Below are 16,516 nucleotides of genomic sequence, written 5' to 3' on the forward strand. Positions count from 1 at the left end.
CAAAATAAAAAAATAAACCCAAAAAATAAGTAAAAGGAAAATCTGAGCATGTCGCTTCCCTACTGAAAGCACACGGAATACACCCCCACCTGGCTCTTCAGCCCCTAGCCCTGCCCTGCTTCTCACTACCCCTCTTCACTCCATGGGCTAGCCAGGGCATCACTTAGTCCTGGAATCTTGCCAAGTGCTGGTCCTGGGCGTCTGTGTACACATTTTCCCCAAAGCCTGTGCTCCCCACCCTGCCCCCTGTCTGCTGTGCCTTCACTTGGTTCAACCACTCATCCAATGGGTTCAGCTCAGAGATCAGTTTCCCCGGGGAAGCTCCATGGAGACAGGCCCAGCTGAGAAGAGGTGTCCGTGACCTGTGCTCAGTCCTGGTGCTGCAGGGACCACACCCCACCTGCACTGGGCAGGGCGGCAGGCACAGATCACAAGAAAGGACAGAGAGGATGCCCCGCTGGCTGGCAGATCTCTGACATGTAGCCCTGGGCCTCGTCATGCGCTGGAGCTGAATAAACATTGAATAAATGAATGAGACCTCCATTCCCTCTGCAACCGAAGCCCTGCAGGAACTCAGGAAGAGGGGCCCCAGTTTGCAAAGAAGTTGCCTACACCTAGGACATGAGAAAGCTGCCGGGAGGAGACGGCCATGCTCCTCCCAGCCTGGTACCAAAGGCTCTCGGGTGCTCCAGAAGGAAATGCTGTCAGGTGAAAGGAGAAGGGGCCGAAGGCTGGGTGGAGAGAGTAATCACATTTATTGACGGATGAGTGGGTAAACGATCACTAAAGCTGGGCCAGCCGCCCTGGAGGGCTCCCTGTCCGGGCTCTGGGGGGCCTGCCAATCAGGGCAGAGGCAATCTTCCTGGCTCAGTACCAGGATCAAGGTGGTCTCAGACTACTGCTCAGGTATTCCATTCTGGCAACACTGCCTTGGCAGGTGGTCCTGGGGTCTCACCCCCGCCTGGCCGCCCAGCCCTGTGGGGACCAGAGAGATGAAGAGCCTGGCTGGGTGCTGGGGCAGAACCCAGCAGTGAGGAGGATCAGTATGGAGGCCACGGGTGGCGGGCAGGGCGGCGGGGCCCAGCAGAGCGCTTACAGGCTCAGATGATGTTACGCTCCTGGACCTTCTCCCCCAAGTAAAAGCGGCTGAAGAGGAAGGAGCTCAGGTTGATGGTCTTGAAGTGGCCCTCCAGCACCATCTCCGCCACAGCCCGCCCCACGGCAGGGGCCTGCTGGAGCCCGTGGCCGCTGAAGCCTGTGGCAAAGTACATGTTGAGGACCAGTGGGTGGGGACCCACCACGCCATTCTGGTCAAAGGTGTTGTAGTCGTAATATCCGGCCCAGGCGCTCCGAACCTGCGGGTATACAAGACACTAGGGCATCTGGGATGGTGCCGACATGTGCCACCCTCAGCCCTGCCCCAGCAACAGATGCAGCCCCCTTGCCCAGCCACCAAGGGGTCAGTGGGATGGCTGCCTGGACCAAGAGTCCTTAGCAGTTGTGAGGCGGAGGGCGTGTGGCGGCAGACAAGTGTTCCAAGGGGACCCAGATGCTCCAGGCTCCTCCGGCTCCTAGTTACCTTCAGGCTTTCAAAAGCCGGGACCCTCTGGGCCAAAGTAGGCCACACCTTGTCCTGGAAGAAATCGTGGTCCACCTCCAGGTTCCCTGGGTCCGGTTCCTCCTCCTACAGTGAGAGGTGGGGACATGGCCTGTGTTGCCTAGGATGCCAGGGCTGACCCAGACTCACTGGCCCCTTTACTCGATGCCCTCAGTAGGTGGGGACGGGGAGAAAAGATCCCAGTTCAAACCCAGAGGGGCTGCAAGTCAGTGAGAGCACTGGGCCATCCAAAGGGCCTGACTCTTCAGTGACAGTGGACAACATCACCTGCCCAGCACCCCAACCCCGTTCGGCTTACCTCAGTGGGGCTACAGCCACCCAGATAGTTCTGGCCTAATCCTTCTCGGCGGAAATAGGTTCCACTGGGGTCTATAACGAACGGGGTCTCCAGGCCTGGTCCCTGGGGGCAGTGCCACAAGTACACATACCTGCCACAACCAGCAGCTCAGGAAATGCTGGGAAGAGCACCGCCGCCCCCCCCCCACCACATTTACCAAACTCTCATGTTGCTTCTTTCCCTCTCTCCCCAACTTCCTCAGCTGCCCTGAGGGAAGTCACCTTTTCCTCAGCTCCACAGGTAGCTTGGTGCCCTGCAGGGTGCCGGGTGGCCCCTTCCCGATGCCAGCCAGCTCTGCAACCTGGCCGGACCAGGCGCCTGCTGCGTTGATCACGATGGCACATTCCACGGGCTGGTACTCCAGGCTTTGGTCTATCTTCACCTGCAGGCACCAGAGGGGGAGGGGAAGGAGGGCCTAGCCCACACACTGCGCCCTATGAGAGGTATATTTCTTCCTGAGTCTTAGTTTACCCAGCCTGGAAGTGGGTAGAGAAAGATCAAAACAGTTGTTACCTTTCCCATCCCCCGACTTTGGTAAGGAAGGTGCACAGGCCAGAAACTTACATGGACTTCGTGGATCCTTTTCAAATTCACTTCTTCCCCACTCATGGTCTCCATGTGGTGAGACGAAGACACGAAACCTGCAGGAAAAAGAAAAGTTCCTGAGGCCTTAAGGGGACAAGATTGGGGTTCCATGGGTCTCATGAGGAAAGTGGGGCTGAAGATCGGAGCTTTCCCACAAACAGAAATGGGGGAACCAGCATGAACGTGACCGCACGTAAGACAGGAGTGAGCTGAACCCTTCAAGCACAACACGAGTCGTGCAAAAGCCTACTTAGAGCTGGAGTCTGGAAGCTCAGACCCAGGCCTCGGGGAGAACCCCATTCCGCACCGACTCTTGCTTAGCCCACGAGGGAAGATAAAACCCCCTCCAGGTCTTGGCCCAGCTGGCAGAGAAAAGGAGCAGTGGGCGTGGGGCCTCAGACTCACGTGTCACCTCTCCTTGGCAGAAGAGGACCCCCATGGATTGGACCTTGCGGCGAAGCCCCTGGAGCAGACACCAGGGGTCAAACCAACCTTCCTGCTCCATCCCTGTAATAAGAGAGAGGACTCATGAGCGGGATTAGCACCCTCCTCTCCTTTTGGATTTCCTGCGCCCCAAACTCCTCCTTAGGGCTTGTGAGCCAGGGAAAGTCATGTTGACCGAGTGCACCAGAGTCAAATCGTGTGGAGGGACAGAGAGCTAGTGGGACCTGAGGCGGGCTCTGCTGGCCAGGGGGAGTCACTGCTCCTCAGTGCGGTTACAGGGTGCTGGGACTTCCAACCTGAGGCACCCCTCAACCCGATTCCCTCTGCAAGCGAGTTTTACCATAAGATGCCAAAGCCACGCCCTCTGTGTTTATCCAGGGAAATTTGTTCCGAAGCTGCTCAGGAGACATCAGGCAAACTTTGGCTCCTTCCTGCCTGAGAGAAACGTGCGGCTGTGTGCATGTGTGTCAAGAGGTGAGGATCATGTAGAGGGGGCGAAGCATGGATCCCAATTCCACAAGTGGGGACTCCGACTCATTCATGTGACTTCTCTGCCCCACACCCCCCAAGTTTTCCTCCCTGTCGAATGGGTAAAGGCCAAGCCTCCTACTCACAGTGCTTCAGCATCTGACCCCCCTTTCCTTTCCTACACCCTGGCATCCCTTTGACCACACTAAACTCCCTGTCACCCGCTAACTATTCACAACAGGGCAGACCGCTGTGTTCCCTCTGCCTGTCCCCTTCCCTTCTGCCTGGAATGGCCTTCCTGTCTACCTTCTAGTACAGTCCTATTCACCAGCACGACTATCTCCTATGGGAAACTGTCCCCGAAAGGCAGCAACGCAGATCCTAAAACAACTCACTTGCATACCAGACTGCCTGGTTCAAATCCCAGTGCCACCACTTGCTAGCTACCGCATGCCTCAGTTTACCCACATGTGAAATGGGGATGTTTTGGTGACCAAATGAATAAATGCTCCATCTGGGACATTACCCGATGTCCCTAGTGAGACCTGCAAGTCTGTTAAAGACACGTGCTCCTGACTGATCGAGAGACTCCCTCAGGAGAGGGCTCATGCAAACCAGCCTGCTGCCTCAATTTCTGTACCTGAGTCACACTGACTCATTTCTGTTTTTGCCTACACCTAGTCTCTGGCTGCTTCTGTTCCAACTACAAAGCTGAATGATGGCAGCAGAGCCCAAATGGCCCCCAAAGCCTAAAATGTGTACCGTCTGGCTCTTGTAGGAAAAGCCTACAGATTCCTGGGCCCTTCCCTAGAGGCTCTGGCTGTTTACGCCTGGAAATTCCCAGGTGGTTCTTGTGACCCGGCCGGTTTAGGAACCACCGCAGCAGCGTGCTGTCCATATCTGTGTTCGAGCACTTAGCACAGGGTACTAGAGGTCTGCATGTGTGTGTGTGTGTGTGTGTGTGTGTGTGCGCGCGCTTCCTGATGGACGGAGCTCCTCCACGGCAGGCACCTGTCTCATCACACCCCACCCCGGTTTCAGTGCCTAACTTGGTGTCGGTGCTCACTGTGCACGCAGCTGGAGCAGCTGGGCGGCCGTGCCAGGCACCCACCTCTGCACCTTCACATTGTTCTCCATGATGGCAGCACCCTTCTCTGAAGCCAGCAAGAGATAACCCGACGGGTTGAACTGGATGTCCAGGGGAGGGTCATCGACTACAGCCAGGTACTCCTAGTGTGTGTGTGTGTGCAAAAAAGAGAAAAAAAAAGTTCTTTAGAGAAGCTGATTTAAAGGAGGGAAGAAGAGCATTCCTGGACTCCTCACCACCAGCTTCCAGGGCTCAGAGTAGCGCCCCCCTCCGGGTACTACCACTGGGGAGAAAACTGGTGGCCTTAACTGCTTCTGCTCCCTGACCACCCCCCAGCCAACTGGGCTGCTCCTCTCTCTGGGCTAAAGGAGTGCTCCCACCCCAGGCCCCAAATCTCTTTGCACATACGTTGATGTTCCGTAGAAAGTCAACTGAAAAGAGGGAGAGCTGGACGTTTTCAGGCACTGAGAACTGCTGACGAATCCCGCCCACAGAAAGCACAGTGGAGGCCCGGGAATACTGCGGAAAGACCAAAGTAGCTGAGGGAGACCAGTACCCTGTCACATGGAAGCAGAATACTGGAACGGAAGCACCTATGGGTTATGGGGAGTCCTACCTGGCACGCTTATAATCTAAGAGGAGTTGAGGTGGATAAACCCATATGCAAGTCCACCAGCACCCAAAAAGAACAATGATTAAAATCCTTCTTAGCAGATGTGCAGACCAGAGAGAGCCAGTCATCTAAAAGGGCTGGAGACTGGGGCACAAAATGGCCTAGAAGTCCAAGGGTGGGAGATTAACACTTCATCTACTGATTGGAAAACAGACCAAACTAGTAAGATTCGTGGCCAACTCTCAATGGCTAAAATTGAAACATTTAAAGTGCAAACACTCAGAAGTTATGGAACCTGGAAGGGAGCGGGGAAAGCTCTTTGTGTTGATTACAGCTAGAATGCAGGGCACCTATGGGCACCCAAAAGATCCAATATTGTGAAATGTACTTTTAAAAGCAACAACTTTATGGCCAAAGTCTCTAATTGGAGGGAAGAACCTGAAACTATTTCTCAACAAGAGTCAAAGTACAGTCCCTGCCCTTTAGACCTCCAAAGATCTAAGTGTTTCCTTCCTTCCCCTCCCCTTGCCCCTTAATAAAATATGAGTCTGTGCCCCAGTCATGACGCCGCCCTACCCCACACCTCACCGTGTGGTCCCGTTCCACCACCAGCACCCGAATGGCACCTCGTGGCTTCTCCAACTTCTTCAGCCAATAGGCCACGGATAGGCCAAGCACCCCACCCCCCACGATCACCACATCCGCATGCTCAGGGGGCAGGTAGCTGGTGTTGTACAGTGGATCCCAGGCCCCGCCGGGCAGGATTGACTGGATCTTCTTCTTAATCTCGGACACCTTTCTTTCCCAGTCTGTGGGACGTAGTTATGGTCAGAGGGCCATACATTTTCTTTGCAGGGGTAGGGGGTTAGAGGATAGGCACAGGAAAAGGTCGGCAAAACAGAACCGGACACTGAACTGGCTGTTCCCACGGCCGTCCCTTCTCATAAGTCAGCTCGCACCCAGCAGGGCTCCACGGCTTCACTATGTGGTCTGTATGCCACTCGTTTCTCTCCGGTTCTCATGCATCATGCCCAGTACTACAAGATTTAACTTCTCAAAATGAACCCTCCATACTATCTCCCTAGGCCAGGTGACTGTGCATGTTTATCTCCTGTGCAGACTGCTCTTTCCCTTGAGTTCAGGGCTCATATATTCAGCTGCACTGTCCTCTCCTCTTGGATGTCCCAGGCTCCTGGACCAATAGGTCCCGGCACATCCCCAAGTTTCAGTGCTCTCTGAAGCACAGTACCTCTGAGTGGCATCTCATCCTGGACATCTGTCACCACCAGCAAAGCTACATTCATGTCCGATCTATTGTCAAGTCCTGATGCCTTTGCCTCTTAAAGATCTCTCCAATCTGTCCCCCATCTTTCCCCGTCTCCACCACCACCTTAGCCTCAACTACCATATCTCTCACCTATACTAATGCAAAAGACTTGTTCCCATGAATCCCCCTCATGCCCCCCGACTCTTCTGCATCACAGCTAGAGTATTTTCTAAGCACAATAATTTAATCACACACTCTCCTGCTTAAAGCCTTGAGCGGCTTTCCATTACTCTAAGAATACAAGTCAAATATCTTCAACAGGGCCTATGAGGCACAGCACAATCTGGCTCTGGTTTATCTTCTTCTCTCCCCCTCCAGCCATGACCGTGCTTTACTTCTTCTCACATCAGGGAATCTACACAAGGGTTCTCTCTGCTTTGAAACCGTGTGCACTTCTTTGCCTGGTTAACTTCTTGCTTCTTTTCGCTTTCAGCTCAGTTATCGTCTTCTCAGAGAAGTCTTTCCTGACTTTGTGCACTGTCAGAATCTCCTGTCACACAGTCTTATTAGCTCATGCAACACATTTGCCATTTTGAGTTTATGTGTGATTGCTTCGTATGGTACTAAGCCTACCTTCTTCCCCAATGAGTCTTCCGCCTAGCACAGAACCTGGTATGCTGGTATGTCAGTGCCTTGTATCAGTGAATCCTTTCATCTTTCATGCCTAACTCACAAATCTCCAAGTCTTCTCACTGACTCCAATACAAAGTTCAAACTCTTCTGGGCAATGCTGGAATCTTTCTTTGATCTAGGCTTATCTCAGCTGTCCACACTACATTTCCTATTTCTGCACAAACTCTGTACCTATGTGGCCTTTGCTAGCTCCGTGCACAAAAGCAATACTTCTAATTTTCGCTCAGTTCCGCAGAACCTGTAACACACACCTTCCTTGAGCCAGTAAACAGTATCTTTCAAGGCTGATCTCAGTTCCCATCTGGTCACTGTACTTCTCCAATTACACTAGCTTCGGGGACCAGCAGTGCAGGGCATTCGTCCAATTTGGATTCTATCCGGTCTTGAACTGGTCTAGAGGTCTTCCCTCTCCAGCTGCACTCCAAGCACCTCCAGGACGCATACTGAATCAATCCTTTCTCTTCTTCCCTCCTTAACAGCCACACAGGAAGCACAGCATCCCGCACGCGAGCAGGACTTAACGCACAGCTCTGCAACCAATCAACCTGGCTCTCAGTTATGCTGGTGATAAGCTGAGGCATAGATTGATCTGGGATTTGTGGCCTGAAAGGGGCATCCTGGGATGCCCAGGCTTTACAAGCTCAGGCAGGCAAGCTTACCCCCTTCTCCCAACCGACCCACTGTCTTTATTTACATCGTGGGCCGGCTCATGAGTCCTGAAGGTCGCATAGCTGGAGATTGGGGCCACCCAAGAACCACGATACCCTCCGCGGCCCTCAACGTTACCCAAAGTAGAGCCTCCTCTGTGTGTGCTTAGACCTCGGCCCAAAGGGCCCCGGCCTAAGCCCAGAAGCAACGCACTGCGAAGCATGGCCACACCGAACCCCGGCCCTCAAAGAGAAGCCCCCACCCCTTCTCCCTACGCCAGCCCACACCCTGCCGTCACTTCTCCGCGCCGCAGGCCCTTCAGAAGAGCTCGCCCATTGGGCCAGGGGTCCCCGAGGGCCCCGCCCCTCCGCGCCGTAGGCTGTCCTCTCCGAGAGCCCCGCCCAGGCCCGCCCCCACCCGCCATTGGCAAGCCTGGGGCCTGCGTCATGTTGCGCGCCCTCGGGCGGAGGCGGAGAAAAAACACGGCAGCTCGGAGCGGAAGTGCGGCTGAGCCGGTTTCCGGGGCCGCTAGTGTGACGTGTCCCGCGCTTGGCGCAGCAGGAAGCGGCGGCGATCGCGGCCTGAGTTCCCGGCCCTGGCCCCGGCTCCTTTCCCGCTGCCGCCATGCTCGACTTCTTCACCATTTTCTCCAAAGGCGGGCTTGTGCTCTGGTGCTTCCAGGGCGTGAGCGACTCATGCACCGGGCCCGTTAATGCGTTGATTCGTTCTGTGCTGCTGCAGGTATCGCCCCCGCGGGATCAGAACTCTGGGCTCGGCCCCCTGACACGGCCCAGAGCCCCTTCAACTGACCCCCACGCCTCCCTCCCACCTTCTCCGCTCATCCCAGACTGGCCGCTTCATTCGTTGCCAGGACTCCGCTTCTCTCTCCCGCTCCCCTGGGACCGTCTTGCAACTTTGCGACGCCCCCCGCCCCCTCCGTTTCTGGGACTCTAGCCGTTGAGATTTCCCATAGTTCCCTCCATTGACCCCCTAGCAGTTTGATTTTCTGTTGCGTCGAAGGCTGGGTGCTGGGTGAGATTATGGAAAAATGCCTTTAAAAAGCTGTAAATAGCGTACAGCTGCTAGTAAATCTGTGTGATTACGTCTCTTTTGCTCCCACGTGTCTTGCCCTCTCTCTAACCTCTTTGCCCCTTGCCCGTCTCCTCCCCGCAAGTTGGCACCTCCATTTCTCCCTGATGGGATGCTAAACAGCAATGCCCCAGCATCCTCTTGTCCTGGGGACAGGTTTGACTTTGAGGGAAGTGTCTGGTTAATTCCCATAGGTAGTCCTTGAGGGGCCCAAGTCTGGGTTTTCTGGGTAGTCTGAACTCTTTTTTTTCAGGAAAGGGTAGTCTGAACTCTACTCTTTTTTTTTCAGGAAAGGGGAGGTAACAACTCCTTCACCCATGAGGCACTCACACTCAAGTACAAATTGGACAACCAGTTTGAGCTGGTGTTTGTGGTAAGTGGGGCTATTTTCGAAGAATAACGATTACACTTCCAACACAGTCCCGATTAAGAGAGCCCTCATTAACTGTACCCAGTGTATTCAGCGAAGTAACTGAGAAGACAGAGGGTGGAGGGGGAAAGGGAAGAGGTTCCTGAGCCCAAGCAGAGACCTTGGCTGCCCCTCAGGTCAGGGAAACCTGCCAGGCTGCTGAGCCAGTCTCTGGAGGCCTGGGGTGAGTTGGCTTGTAAGCAGATCTGTTGGCTCTGTTTCTCTCCCTGAACAGGTTGGTTTTCAGAAGATCCTAACACTGACGTATGTAGACAAATTGATAGATGATGTGCACCGGCTGTTTCGGGACAAGTACCGCACAGAGATCCAGCAGCAAAGTGCTTTAAGTCTACTGAATGGCACTTTTGATTTCCAAAATGACTTCCTGCGGCTCCTTCGGTGAGAGGCCTCCCCTCTGCACAGTTGATTTCCATGACCTGATGAGCTCCCTTCCTTCCTGAGGGCAGGTGAAGGGTAGCGAATCATTTATTGAAACACACGGAATTTGCTGCCCAGTTCTAACAGACCTCTTGGTATGGGGATCCCTTCTCTGGACTTTGATCATTCTCTTCTTTCTAGTGAAGCAGAGGAGACCAGTAAGATCCGTGCTCCCACAACCATGAAGAAATTTGAAGATTCTGAAAAGGCCAAGAAACCTGTGAGGTCCATGATTGAGACACGTGGTGAAAAACCCAAGGAAAAAGCAAAGAACAGCAAAAAAAACAAGGGGGCCAAGAAGGAGAGTGAGTTTGAGCTCCTTGGACATAGGAGGGCATGAAAAGTTACTGTGGTAGTAAGGGCTGAAAACGTTCCGTCTTTCCCTTTGCCATTGCTTTCCTCTCTTGCTCAGATGCCCATCACCTGATCATCCCCAGCCCTTGTGAGCCCCAGGATGTTTGCTCCTAGCTTCCGCTTAAGGATTTGGAAGACTATTTCCCGTTGTTGAAATTTAGTAGTTTTTCGTTTTCTCCGAACAGGTTCTGACGGCCCTTTGGTTACCAGCAAAGCGGTCCCTGCTGAAAAGTCAGGTCTCCCGGTGGGGCCTGAGAATGGGGTAGAACTTTCAAAAGAGGAGTTGATACGCAGGAAGCGAGAGGAATTCATTCAGAAGCATGGGAGAGGCATGGAGAAGTCCAGGTGAGCATCCCAACTGTCACCACAAATACTGTTATCTAGCCACACTGGGGGCAAGGGGGCTCTTCTCCCTGGTTCTTGGGAGGATGCTTCCTCTCCTACTCCACAGTAATCCTTTGTGCCGTAACTCTTTGCAGCAAGTCCATGAAATCGGATGCTCCAAAGGAGAAGGGTAAAAAAGCACCCCGGGTGTGGGCACTGGGCGGCTGTGCTAACAAGGAAGTCTTGGATTATAGCACCCCCACCACCAACGGAGCCCCTGAAGTTGCCCCACCTGAGGACATCAACTTGGTAAGAGGCAACAAGGGCCAGTGAGCGTTACCATTAATTAGCAACTGGGGAGGAGGTAGAGACTAGGAGGGTAGTACCTGTGGTTACTTTGAATGAAGGGGTGGGTTACATTTGGAATTTCCCAAATCAGAGACGGAACAGTGAGGACACAGTAAATCCTGGGCTTCTTTCCCTTCAGCCCTCAAGAGTTCCTGATCCTATCTTGTTCCTTTCCCTGTATGCTCCAGATTCGAGGTACCGGGCCTGGGGGGCAGCTCCAGGATCTGGACTGCAGCAGCTCAGACGATGAAGGGGCTGCTCAAAAGTCCACCAAACCCAGGTAGGGGAGTTGCAGGTGGTGGGTGGGATGTGGCTCCAGAACAGATGAGAAGGACTCCTGCCCGCTGGCGTTGTACGCATCTGTGATTTCCTGTGCCTGCAGTGCGACCAAGGGAACTCTGGGTGGCATGTTTGGGATGCTGAAGGGCCTTGTGGGGTCCAAGAGCTTGAGTCGAGCAGACATGGAATCCGTGCTGGACAAGATGCGTGACCATCTCATTGGTAAGTTCTGAGGAGTAGGTGGACTCGTGTGTGTGGGACATGGATGGCAGAGAGTAGAACACTGGGGAATCTCGGCTGTACTGTGGCTTGTTTACTGGGGACATGGACCTCACACACCTGTCCCTGTCTCTCTAGCTAAGAATGTGGCAGCAGACATTGCAGTCCAGCTCTGTGAATCTGTGGCCAACAAGTTGGAAGGGAAGGTGATGGGGACATTCAGCAGTAAGTATCTCCCTAAACCAGAAAGTGCTCAAGACATTATGCTTACTAGGAGGTGAAGAGCTTTGCTCTCCATTCTTGCTAGGTGTGTGGCTTCTGGCAAACTCCTTCACCTCGAAACATCTTCTGTGGAACTTAGACTTTTAAGAGTTATTACAACTAAATGAGTTAACATTTGTAAAGTGCTTGGAACACAACCACCTCTGGTTGTGGATTCCTGGGACAAGCTCTGAGCTCCGTTAGGTGCTGGGTGTCCTTGGAGTATATTCCTTGGGTTTCATGGACCCACCTCCCCCTTTGCAGCGGTGACTTCCACAGTGAAACAGGCCCTGCAGGAGTCCCTAGTGCAGATTCTCCAGCCACAGCGCCGCGTTGACATGCTGCGGGATATCATGGATGCGCAGCGCCATCAGCGCCCTTATGTTGTCACCTTTTGTGGTGTTAATGGAGTGGGCAAGTCTACTAATCTTGCCAAGGTTAGTACAGCTCCCCATTTTCTTCACTCCATGTCTTAACTCCCGTTCTAGGTGACTGATTTCTTTGCCCCCCCCCAGATTTCTTTCTGGCTGTTAGAGAATGGCTTCAGTGTCCTCATCGCGGCCTGTGACACATTTCGTGCCGGGGCCGTGGAGCAGCTGCGTACGCACACCCGGCGCCTGAGTGCCCTGCACCCCCCAGAGAGCCATGGTGGCCGCACTATGGTGCAGTTGTTTGAAAAGGGCTATGGCAAGGACGCTGCCGGAATTGCTATGGAAGCTATTGCCTTTGGTATGGTGCAGAGAAAGTGGGGCGAGCGGGGGGCGCTCGTGTGGGCCCCGTCATGCCTTGGGTTTCCTTGGGATTGGCAGAGTCAGGGTACCCTCGTACCAGCTCACTGCTTGGTAACAAGTCAGGATTGGAACTTGCAGTGCTCTGCTTTGGGTAACAGGAGTACTAGCTGCAGGCAAAACTAATATCTTCCCACCAAAGAAACCTGTTTGCTCTCCTGTTGCCATCTTTTCCTGAATGTTCTTGACTGCCAAGCACAGAAAAGTTTTTTGCTCATATAACTTTAAGCACATAGGCTTTTAATAGAGCCAGGTTATGACTTCTTGAGAGAAAGCTGGGAATGAGCAGGACCTTCCAGACATTTTGAGTTGACCACTTTTTCTCTCTAGCACGTAACCAAGGCTTCGATGTGGTGCTGGTGGACACAGCTGGCCGCATGCAAGACAATGCCCCTCTGATGACTGCCCTGGCAAAGCTCATTACCGTCAACACACCTGACTTGGTGCTGTTTGTGGGGGAGGCCTTAGTAGGCAATGAGGCCGTGGACCAACTGGTGAGGACTAGGGCCTAGTTTGTTCTCCAGCCTTCTCTTTGGACAGTTGGGTGCTTAGATCATGTTTCTCCCTTACAGGTCAAGTTCAACAGAGCCCTGGCAGACCATTCTATGGCTCAAACACCTCGGCTCATTGATGGCATCGTCCTTACCAAATTTGATACCATTGACGACAAGGTAAATATGGATGACACAGAATAGAGTGACACAGGGGCGGGAAGGGCCGCCTTCAAAAGGGAGCTGATGCTATAAGGATATGTTGTTGGCTCCAAAAGTTCCTATTACTGAGGGGAAAAAAAGAAGTGGCCTTGAGTTGAGTGGGTGTCCCCTTTCTCCACTTCAGGTGGGAGCTGCTATTTCTATGACCTACATCACAAGCAAACCCATCGTCTTTGTGGGCACTGGCCAGACCTACTGTGACCTACGCAGTCTCAACGCTAAGGCTGTGGTGGCTGCCCTCATGAAGGCTTAACATGGCTCTTGCCTAAAACCAAATCACTGCTTCCCCCCAAAGCCTCCCTGCATCAAGAATGTGCTTTAGAGTATGTGAGTGACTTCTCTTCAGTGTAGTACAGAGGTAGGGTGAGGGGAGCTCCAGGGGCTGTGCCCCCCCCCCCCCGCCCCACTCCCTGGCAGCCCAGCCTCCACCTTGCAAGGAGGGCCTAATCATGTTACAGTCACTGCCCATAACCCCCTTCCCTGACAGACCCCCCACCCCCACCCCTACTCAGGCATTCCCTTCCCATCACTCTGCCTACACACTCAGTCTCACTATAGCTCTGGCCAGTGGGTGGCAGATCCGACATCAGAGCTTCGCTAATTTGCACAGTCACAGGGATGTCTGAGCACAATGAACAGTCTGAAGACCCAGTTTGAATAGGTTAAGAGACTTCGGGAGCCAAGTCTGGGTTCTCCCTTGGATACAGCTTCAGGTCCCCGGGGCCAAGATGATACCCACCACACTGTGGCAGAGTATGGCCGGTTCGTAATTGCTGCTAATTCCGATGATGACCCCATCCCCGTTGTCTCCTCCAAGCGTCAGCCAAGGCCAGAGTGATTTGTTATAAATGAACAAAGGAGCTCCTGCTTCTCAAAATTATAGGGAGCTGAGCTGCAGTGTTGCATCGGGCTTCTCAGCCTTCCAACTCTTCCCTGCTCCCAAAATCCAGATGTAAGCTTTGCATGTTCCCCTTCCTGGGAGAAAACCAACTGTCAGAAGGGTAGACGAGTTGCCCCCCTCCCCGACCCCACTCTTCACTTGAGCGGATCCTGCCTTTTCCTCTTCTCTCTACAGTGCCTGGTAGACAAGTGCTACATTGAAGAATACAAACCTCTTGTTAAGACTTGTCCTGTAGCTTGGTATTACAGATGTGCTATTAGTGCAATAAGGTGAAAGCTGTCTGCCCAGAGAAATACATAATTTATATAAGAAAATAAATTTCATAAATAAATTGCCTTTATGTCTCGGAATTCTTTTACATAAGATTCAAAGCTAAGACCCCACATCATGCTAACTTCGGTTCTAGGCCTTATGGTATGAAGAGAAACAAAACAAGAACTGGTGACAAATGGTTGTCCAGAGCACAAGCTCACCCACCTCAATGTGAAAGAACAGCACTTTTAAATTAAGGTACAAAAACTAGGCTCCTCTAGTGCCCCTGCAAGTTTGTGTCCTAAAGGGACTCTAAAAGTAGAGCCAGGGCCCTGGGAAGTAAATGAACAAGCTTTTAATACAGCTCAGTTATGTAAAATACTGTACACTGTAAAAGGTCTAGAAAACTAGAGCTTCAAGTCATGTTTTAAAAAAGCCATTACGCTTAATTGAAAAACCAAGTATAGAGTACAAAACTGCAACAAGGGCCATGGCGGTCCCACGGCATCCAGATCCCAAGTCCTTCATGCAGGGCGGTAGCCACAGTCAGTGGTGGTGTTGCACTGATCTGCTGTGTGGACACAGGCATGTCCACCCAGGGGTCGGGGAGCTGCATTGGGTCCCACTGTCACTGGGGGATTCTTGAACTGGAATAGGCCGCAGAAGATCAAGAACCAGTGGGCATGAAGGATTGAGCTGGAACACCCCCTACCCCAACTCTACCCCCGACCTTCAACCGCTGGGTTTCGGTACTTCCACGGAGCTGTGTTGGGTTCTTGTAAGTTTACTTGTTAAATACTCTCCACAGTCGGGCCTGACAATTTGGTCTAATGGTGATGCTCTCTCTAGCCCTCTCATGTTCTACAGTCTGTGGAGAGAAAGAAAAGAATAAAATGTCTCACAAAACAGATGTATACATCTGAAGCTGCAGATATTTAAGTCAAGCTTAACCCATCAGAAGACAAGGCATCACAGATACTAGGAATCTTGTGATACACTCAATAGGAAAATACAGAATCCCTAACAAGTAGGAGAGGTAAGTCATTCTCCAAGGTCTTAACCAAACCCCAGGGAAACATTTTTTCTGCCAACAAAACTGACAATCAGTAGACCAGGAAATAATATACCTCTTATTTCACTGTGTGCTGTAGAGGAGCCATTGAGCTGACCTTCTCTCACCATCCCTGCTAAACAGAAGGCACATCAGAGTCAGATGTTAGCCTGAAAAGCTAAACTATTATTTTTTAAGAGAGACAGCACATGAATGGGAGACAGGGCAAAGGGAGGGAGAGCGAGCATCCCAAGCAGGCTCCATGCTCAGTGTGGAGCCCAACACAGGGCTCGAGCCCATGATCCTGGGATCACGACCTCAAAGAGTCAGACAGTCAAGCAACTGAGCCACCCAGACACCCCAACTCTTAATAAAATGAAAACCAAGCAACCAAAGGGGAATAAAATCACATGGTCTAATAAGAATGGCATTATTTAGTAATGAATACAGAAAAAAAGTGGAGAGAATGAATTGGATTACTCTTCTGACTAAATTAACGGAAGCGGTAAGTGTGCACTAATACTGGTTGTAAACAAAACATTAAATGGGCAAAAGTGTGGGGCACCTGGGGGGCTCAATTGGTTAAGCATCCAACTTTAGCTCAGGTCATGATCTCACAGTTCATGAGTTCAAGCCCTGTGTCAGGCTCTGCTGATGGCTCAGAGCGTGGAGCCTCCTTCAGATTCTGTGTCTCCTCTCACTCTGCCCCTCCCCTGCTCACGCTGTCTCTCTGTCTCTCAAAAATAAACACTGAAAATTTAAAAAAATTAAACTAAAAAAATGGGCAAAGGGTGCCTGTTGTCCCTAACTCCTCCAAAAGGCCAAGTTTAGGTAAAATCCAGGGATGGGGAGCAGCATGCAAGTGAGCAAACTCAACCAAGTAGAAGAGTGAAAATTAGCAGATGCTCTGACAACACAATAGAAGTTAGATCTGAGCTGTCCAATATGGTGCTGTTCGCCACACGTGGCTATATAGTTTCATGTTAGAAATTTTGTCCCTGATTAGTCACACTAACCACATTTCAAATGTTCTATAGCCACATGAGGCATTTGGTCACGATACTGGACAGGGACGATAATAGAATATTTCTATCACTGCAGAAAATTCTACTGGATAGCCCTGAGACAGATAGTAGTGTAGGGAAAAGTTTAAAACTGGACACATGGAAAAAAAACACTAATCAGAATTATGACCATTCAGAGTATAAATAAAAGACAGCACTCATACTATAAATTAAATATTCCCCTATCTTAAAAGAACTTTAGTGGGATGCCTGGGTGCTCAGTTAAGTGTCCAACTCTTGATAACGGCTCAGGTCATGATCCCAGG

General features: G+C 52.0%; 3 protein-coding genes across 10 annotated transcripts in view; 1 reads left to right on the forward strand and 2 right to left on the reverse strand.

Annotated features, from left to right (window-relative positions):
* Positions 1–732: 732 nt before the first annotated feature.
* FOXRED1 (FAD dependent oxidoreductase domain containing 1) lies at positions 733–8,016 on the reverse strand. 4 transcript variants are annotated; one of them, XR_003900080.1, is made up of 12 exons: positions 7,899–8,016; positions 5,741–5,961; positions 4,948–5,058; positions 4,564–4,682; positions 3,325–3,419; positions 2,946–3,047; positions 2,520–2,596; positions 2,177–2,337; positions 1,917–2,046; positions 1,580–1,684; positions 1,097–1,255; positions 733–975 (listed from the first exon to the last, which is right to left on the reverse strand). XR_003900080.1 is itself a non-coding variant. In XM_029914670.1 (12 exons), the coding sequence occupies exons 1-11, from the start codon at positions 7,981–7,983 to the stop codon at positions 1,101–1,103; spliced, it is 1,461 nt and encodes a 486-aa protein (XP_029770530.1). In that variant the 5' UTR covers positions 7,984–8,016; the 3' UTR covers positions 733–975; positions 1,097–1,100. The 4 variants fall into 4 exon arrangements, 3 of the variants coding, with proteins under 3 accessions (XP_029770530.1, XP_029770531.1, XP_029770529.1); XM_029914670.1 differs by having other exon boundaries at positions 1,097–1,355; XM_029914671.1 differs by having other exon boundaries at positions 733–1,255.
* A 256-nt stretch (positions 8,017–8,272) lies between these two features.
* Positions 8,273–14,219, forward strand: SRPRA (SRP receptor subunit alpha). Its single transcript, XM_029956032.1, has 14 exons — positions 8,273–8,501; positions 9,139–9,222; positions 9,494–9,657; positions 9,838–10,001; positions 10,236–10,395; positions 10,530–10,683; positions 10,911–11,002; positions 11,105–11,223; positions 11,359–11,445; positions 11,746–11,918; positions 11,997–12,210; positions 12,600–12,763; positions 12,842–12,940; positions 13,107–14,219. The coding sequence occupies exons 1-14, from the start codon at positions 8,385–8,387 to the stop codon at positions 13,233–13,235; spliced, it is 1,920 nt and encodes a 639-aa protein (XP_029811892.1). The 5' UTR covers positions 8,273–8,384; the 3' UTR covers positions 13,236–14,219.
* Positions 14,202–16,516, reverse strand: part of FAM118B (family with sequence similarity 118 member B) — a 46,999-nt gene continuing 44,684 nt past the window's right edge. For 3 of the 5 annotated variants that reach the window (XM_029956036.1, XM_029956034.1, XM_029956037.1), the window contains 2 exons: positions 15,263–15,322; positions 14,202–15,003 (listed from right to left, as the gene is read on the reverse strand). In XM_029956036.1, the coding sequence (XP_029811896.1) occupies positions 14,990–15,003; positions 15,263–15,322 (74 nt within the window). In that variant the 3' untranslated portion in view covers positions 14,202–14,989. The remainder of the gene's footprint in view (positions 15,004–15,262; positions 15,323–16,516) is intronic. The other 2 variants (XM_029956035.1, XM_029956038.1) reach the window with 2 other exon arrangements.

This window comes from Suricata suricatta, chromosome 11, assembly GCF_006229205.1.
Source record: "Suricata suricatta isolate VVHF042 chromosome 11, meerkat_22Aug2017_6uvM2_HiC, whole genome shotgun sequence".
In the NCBI taxonomy this organism is placed as follows: Eukaryota; Metazoa; Chordata; class Mammalia; order Carnivora; family Herpestidae; genus Suricata; species Suricata suricatta.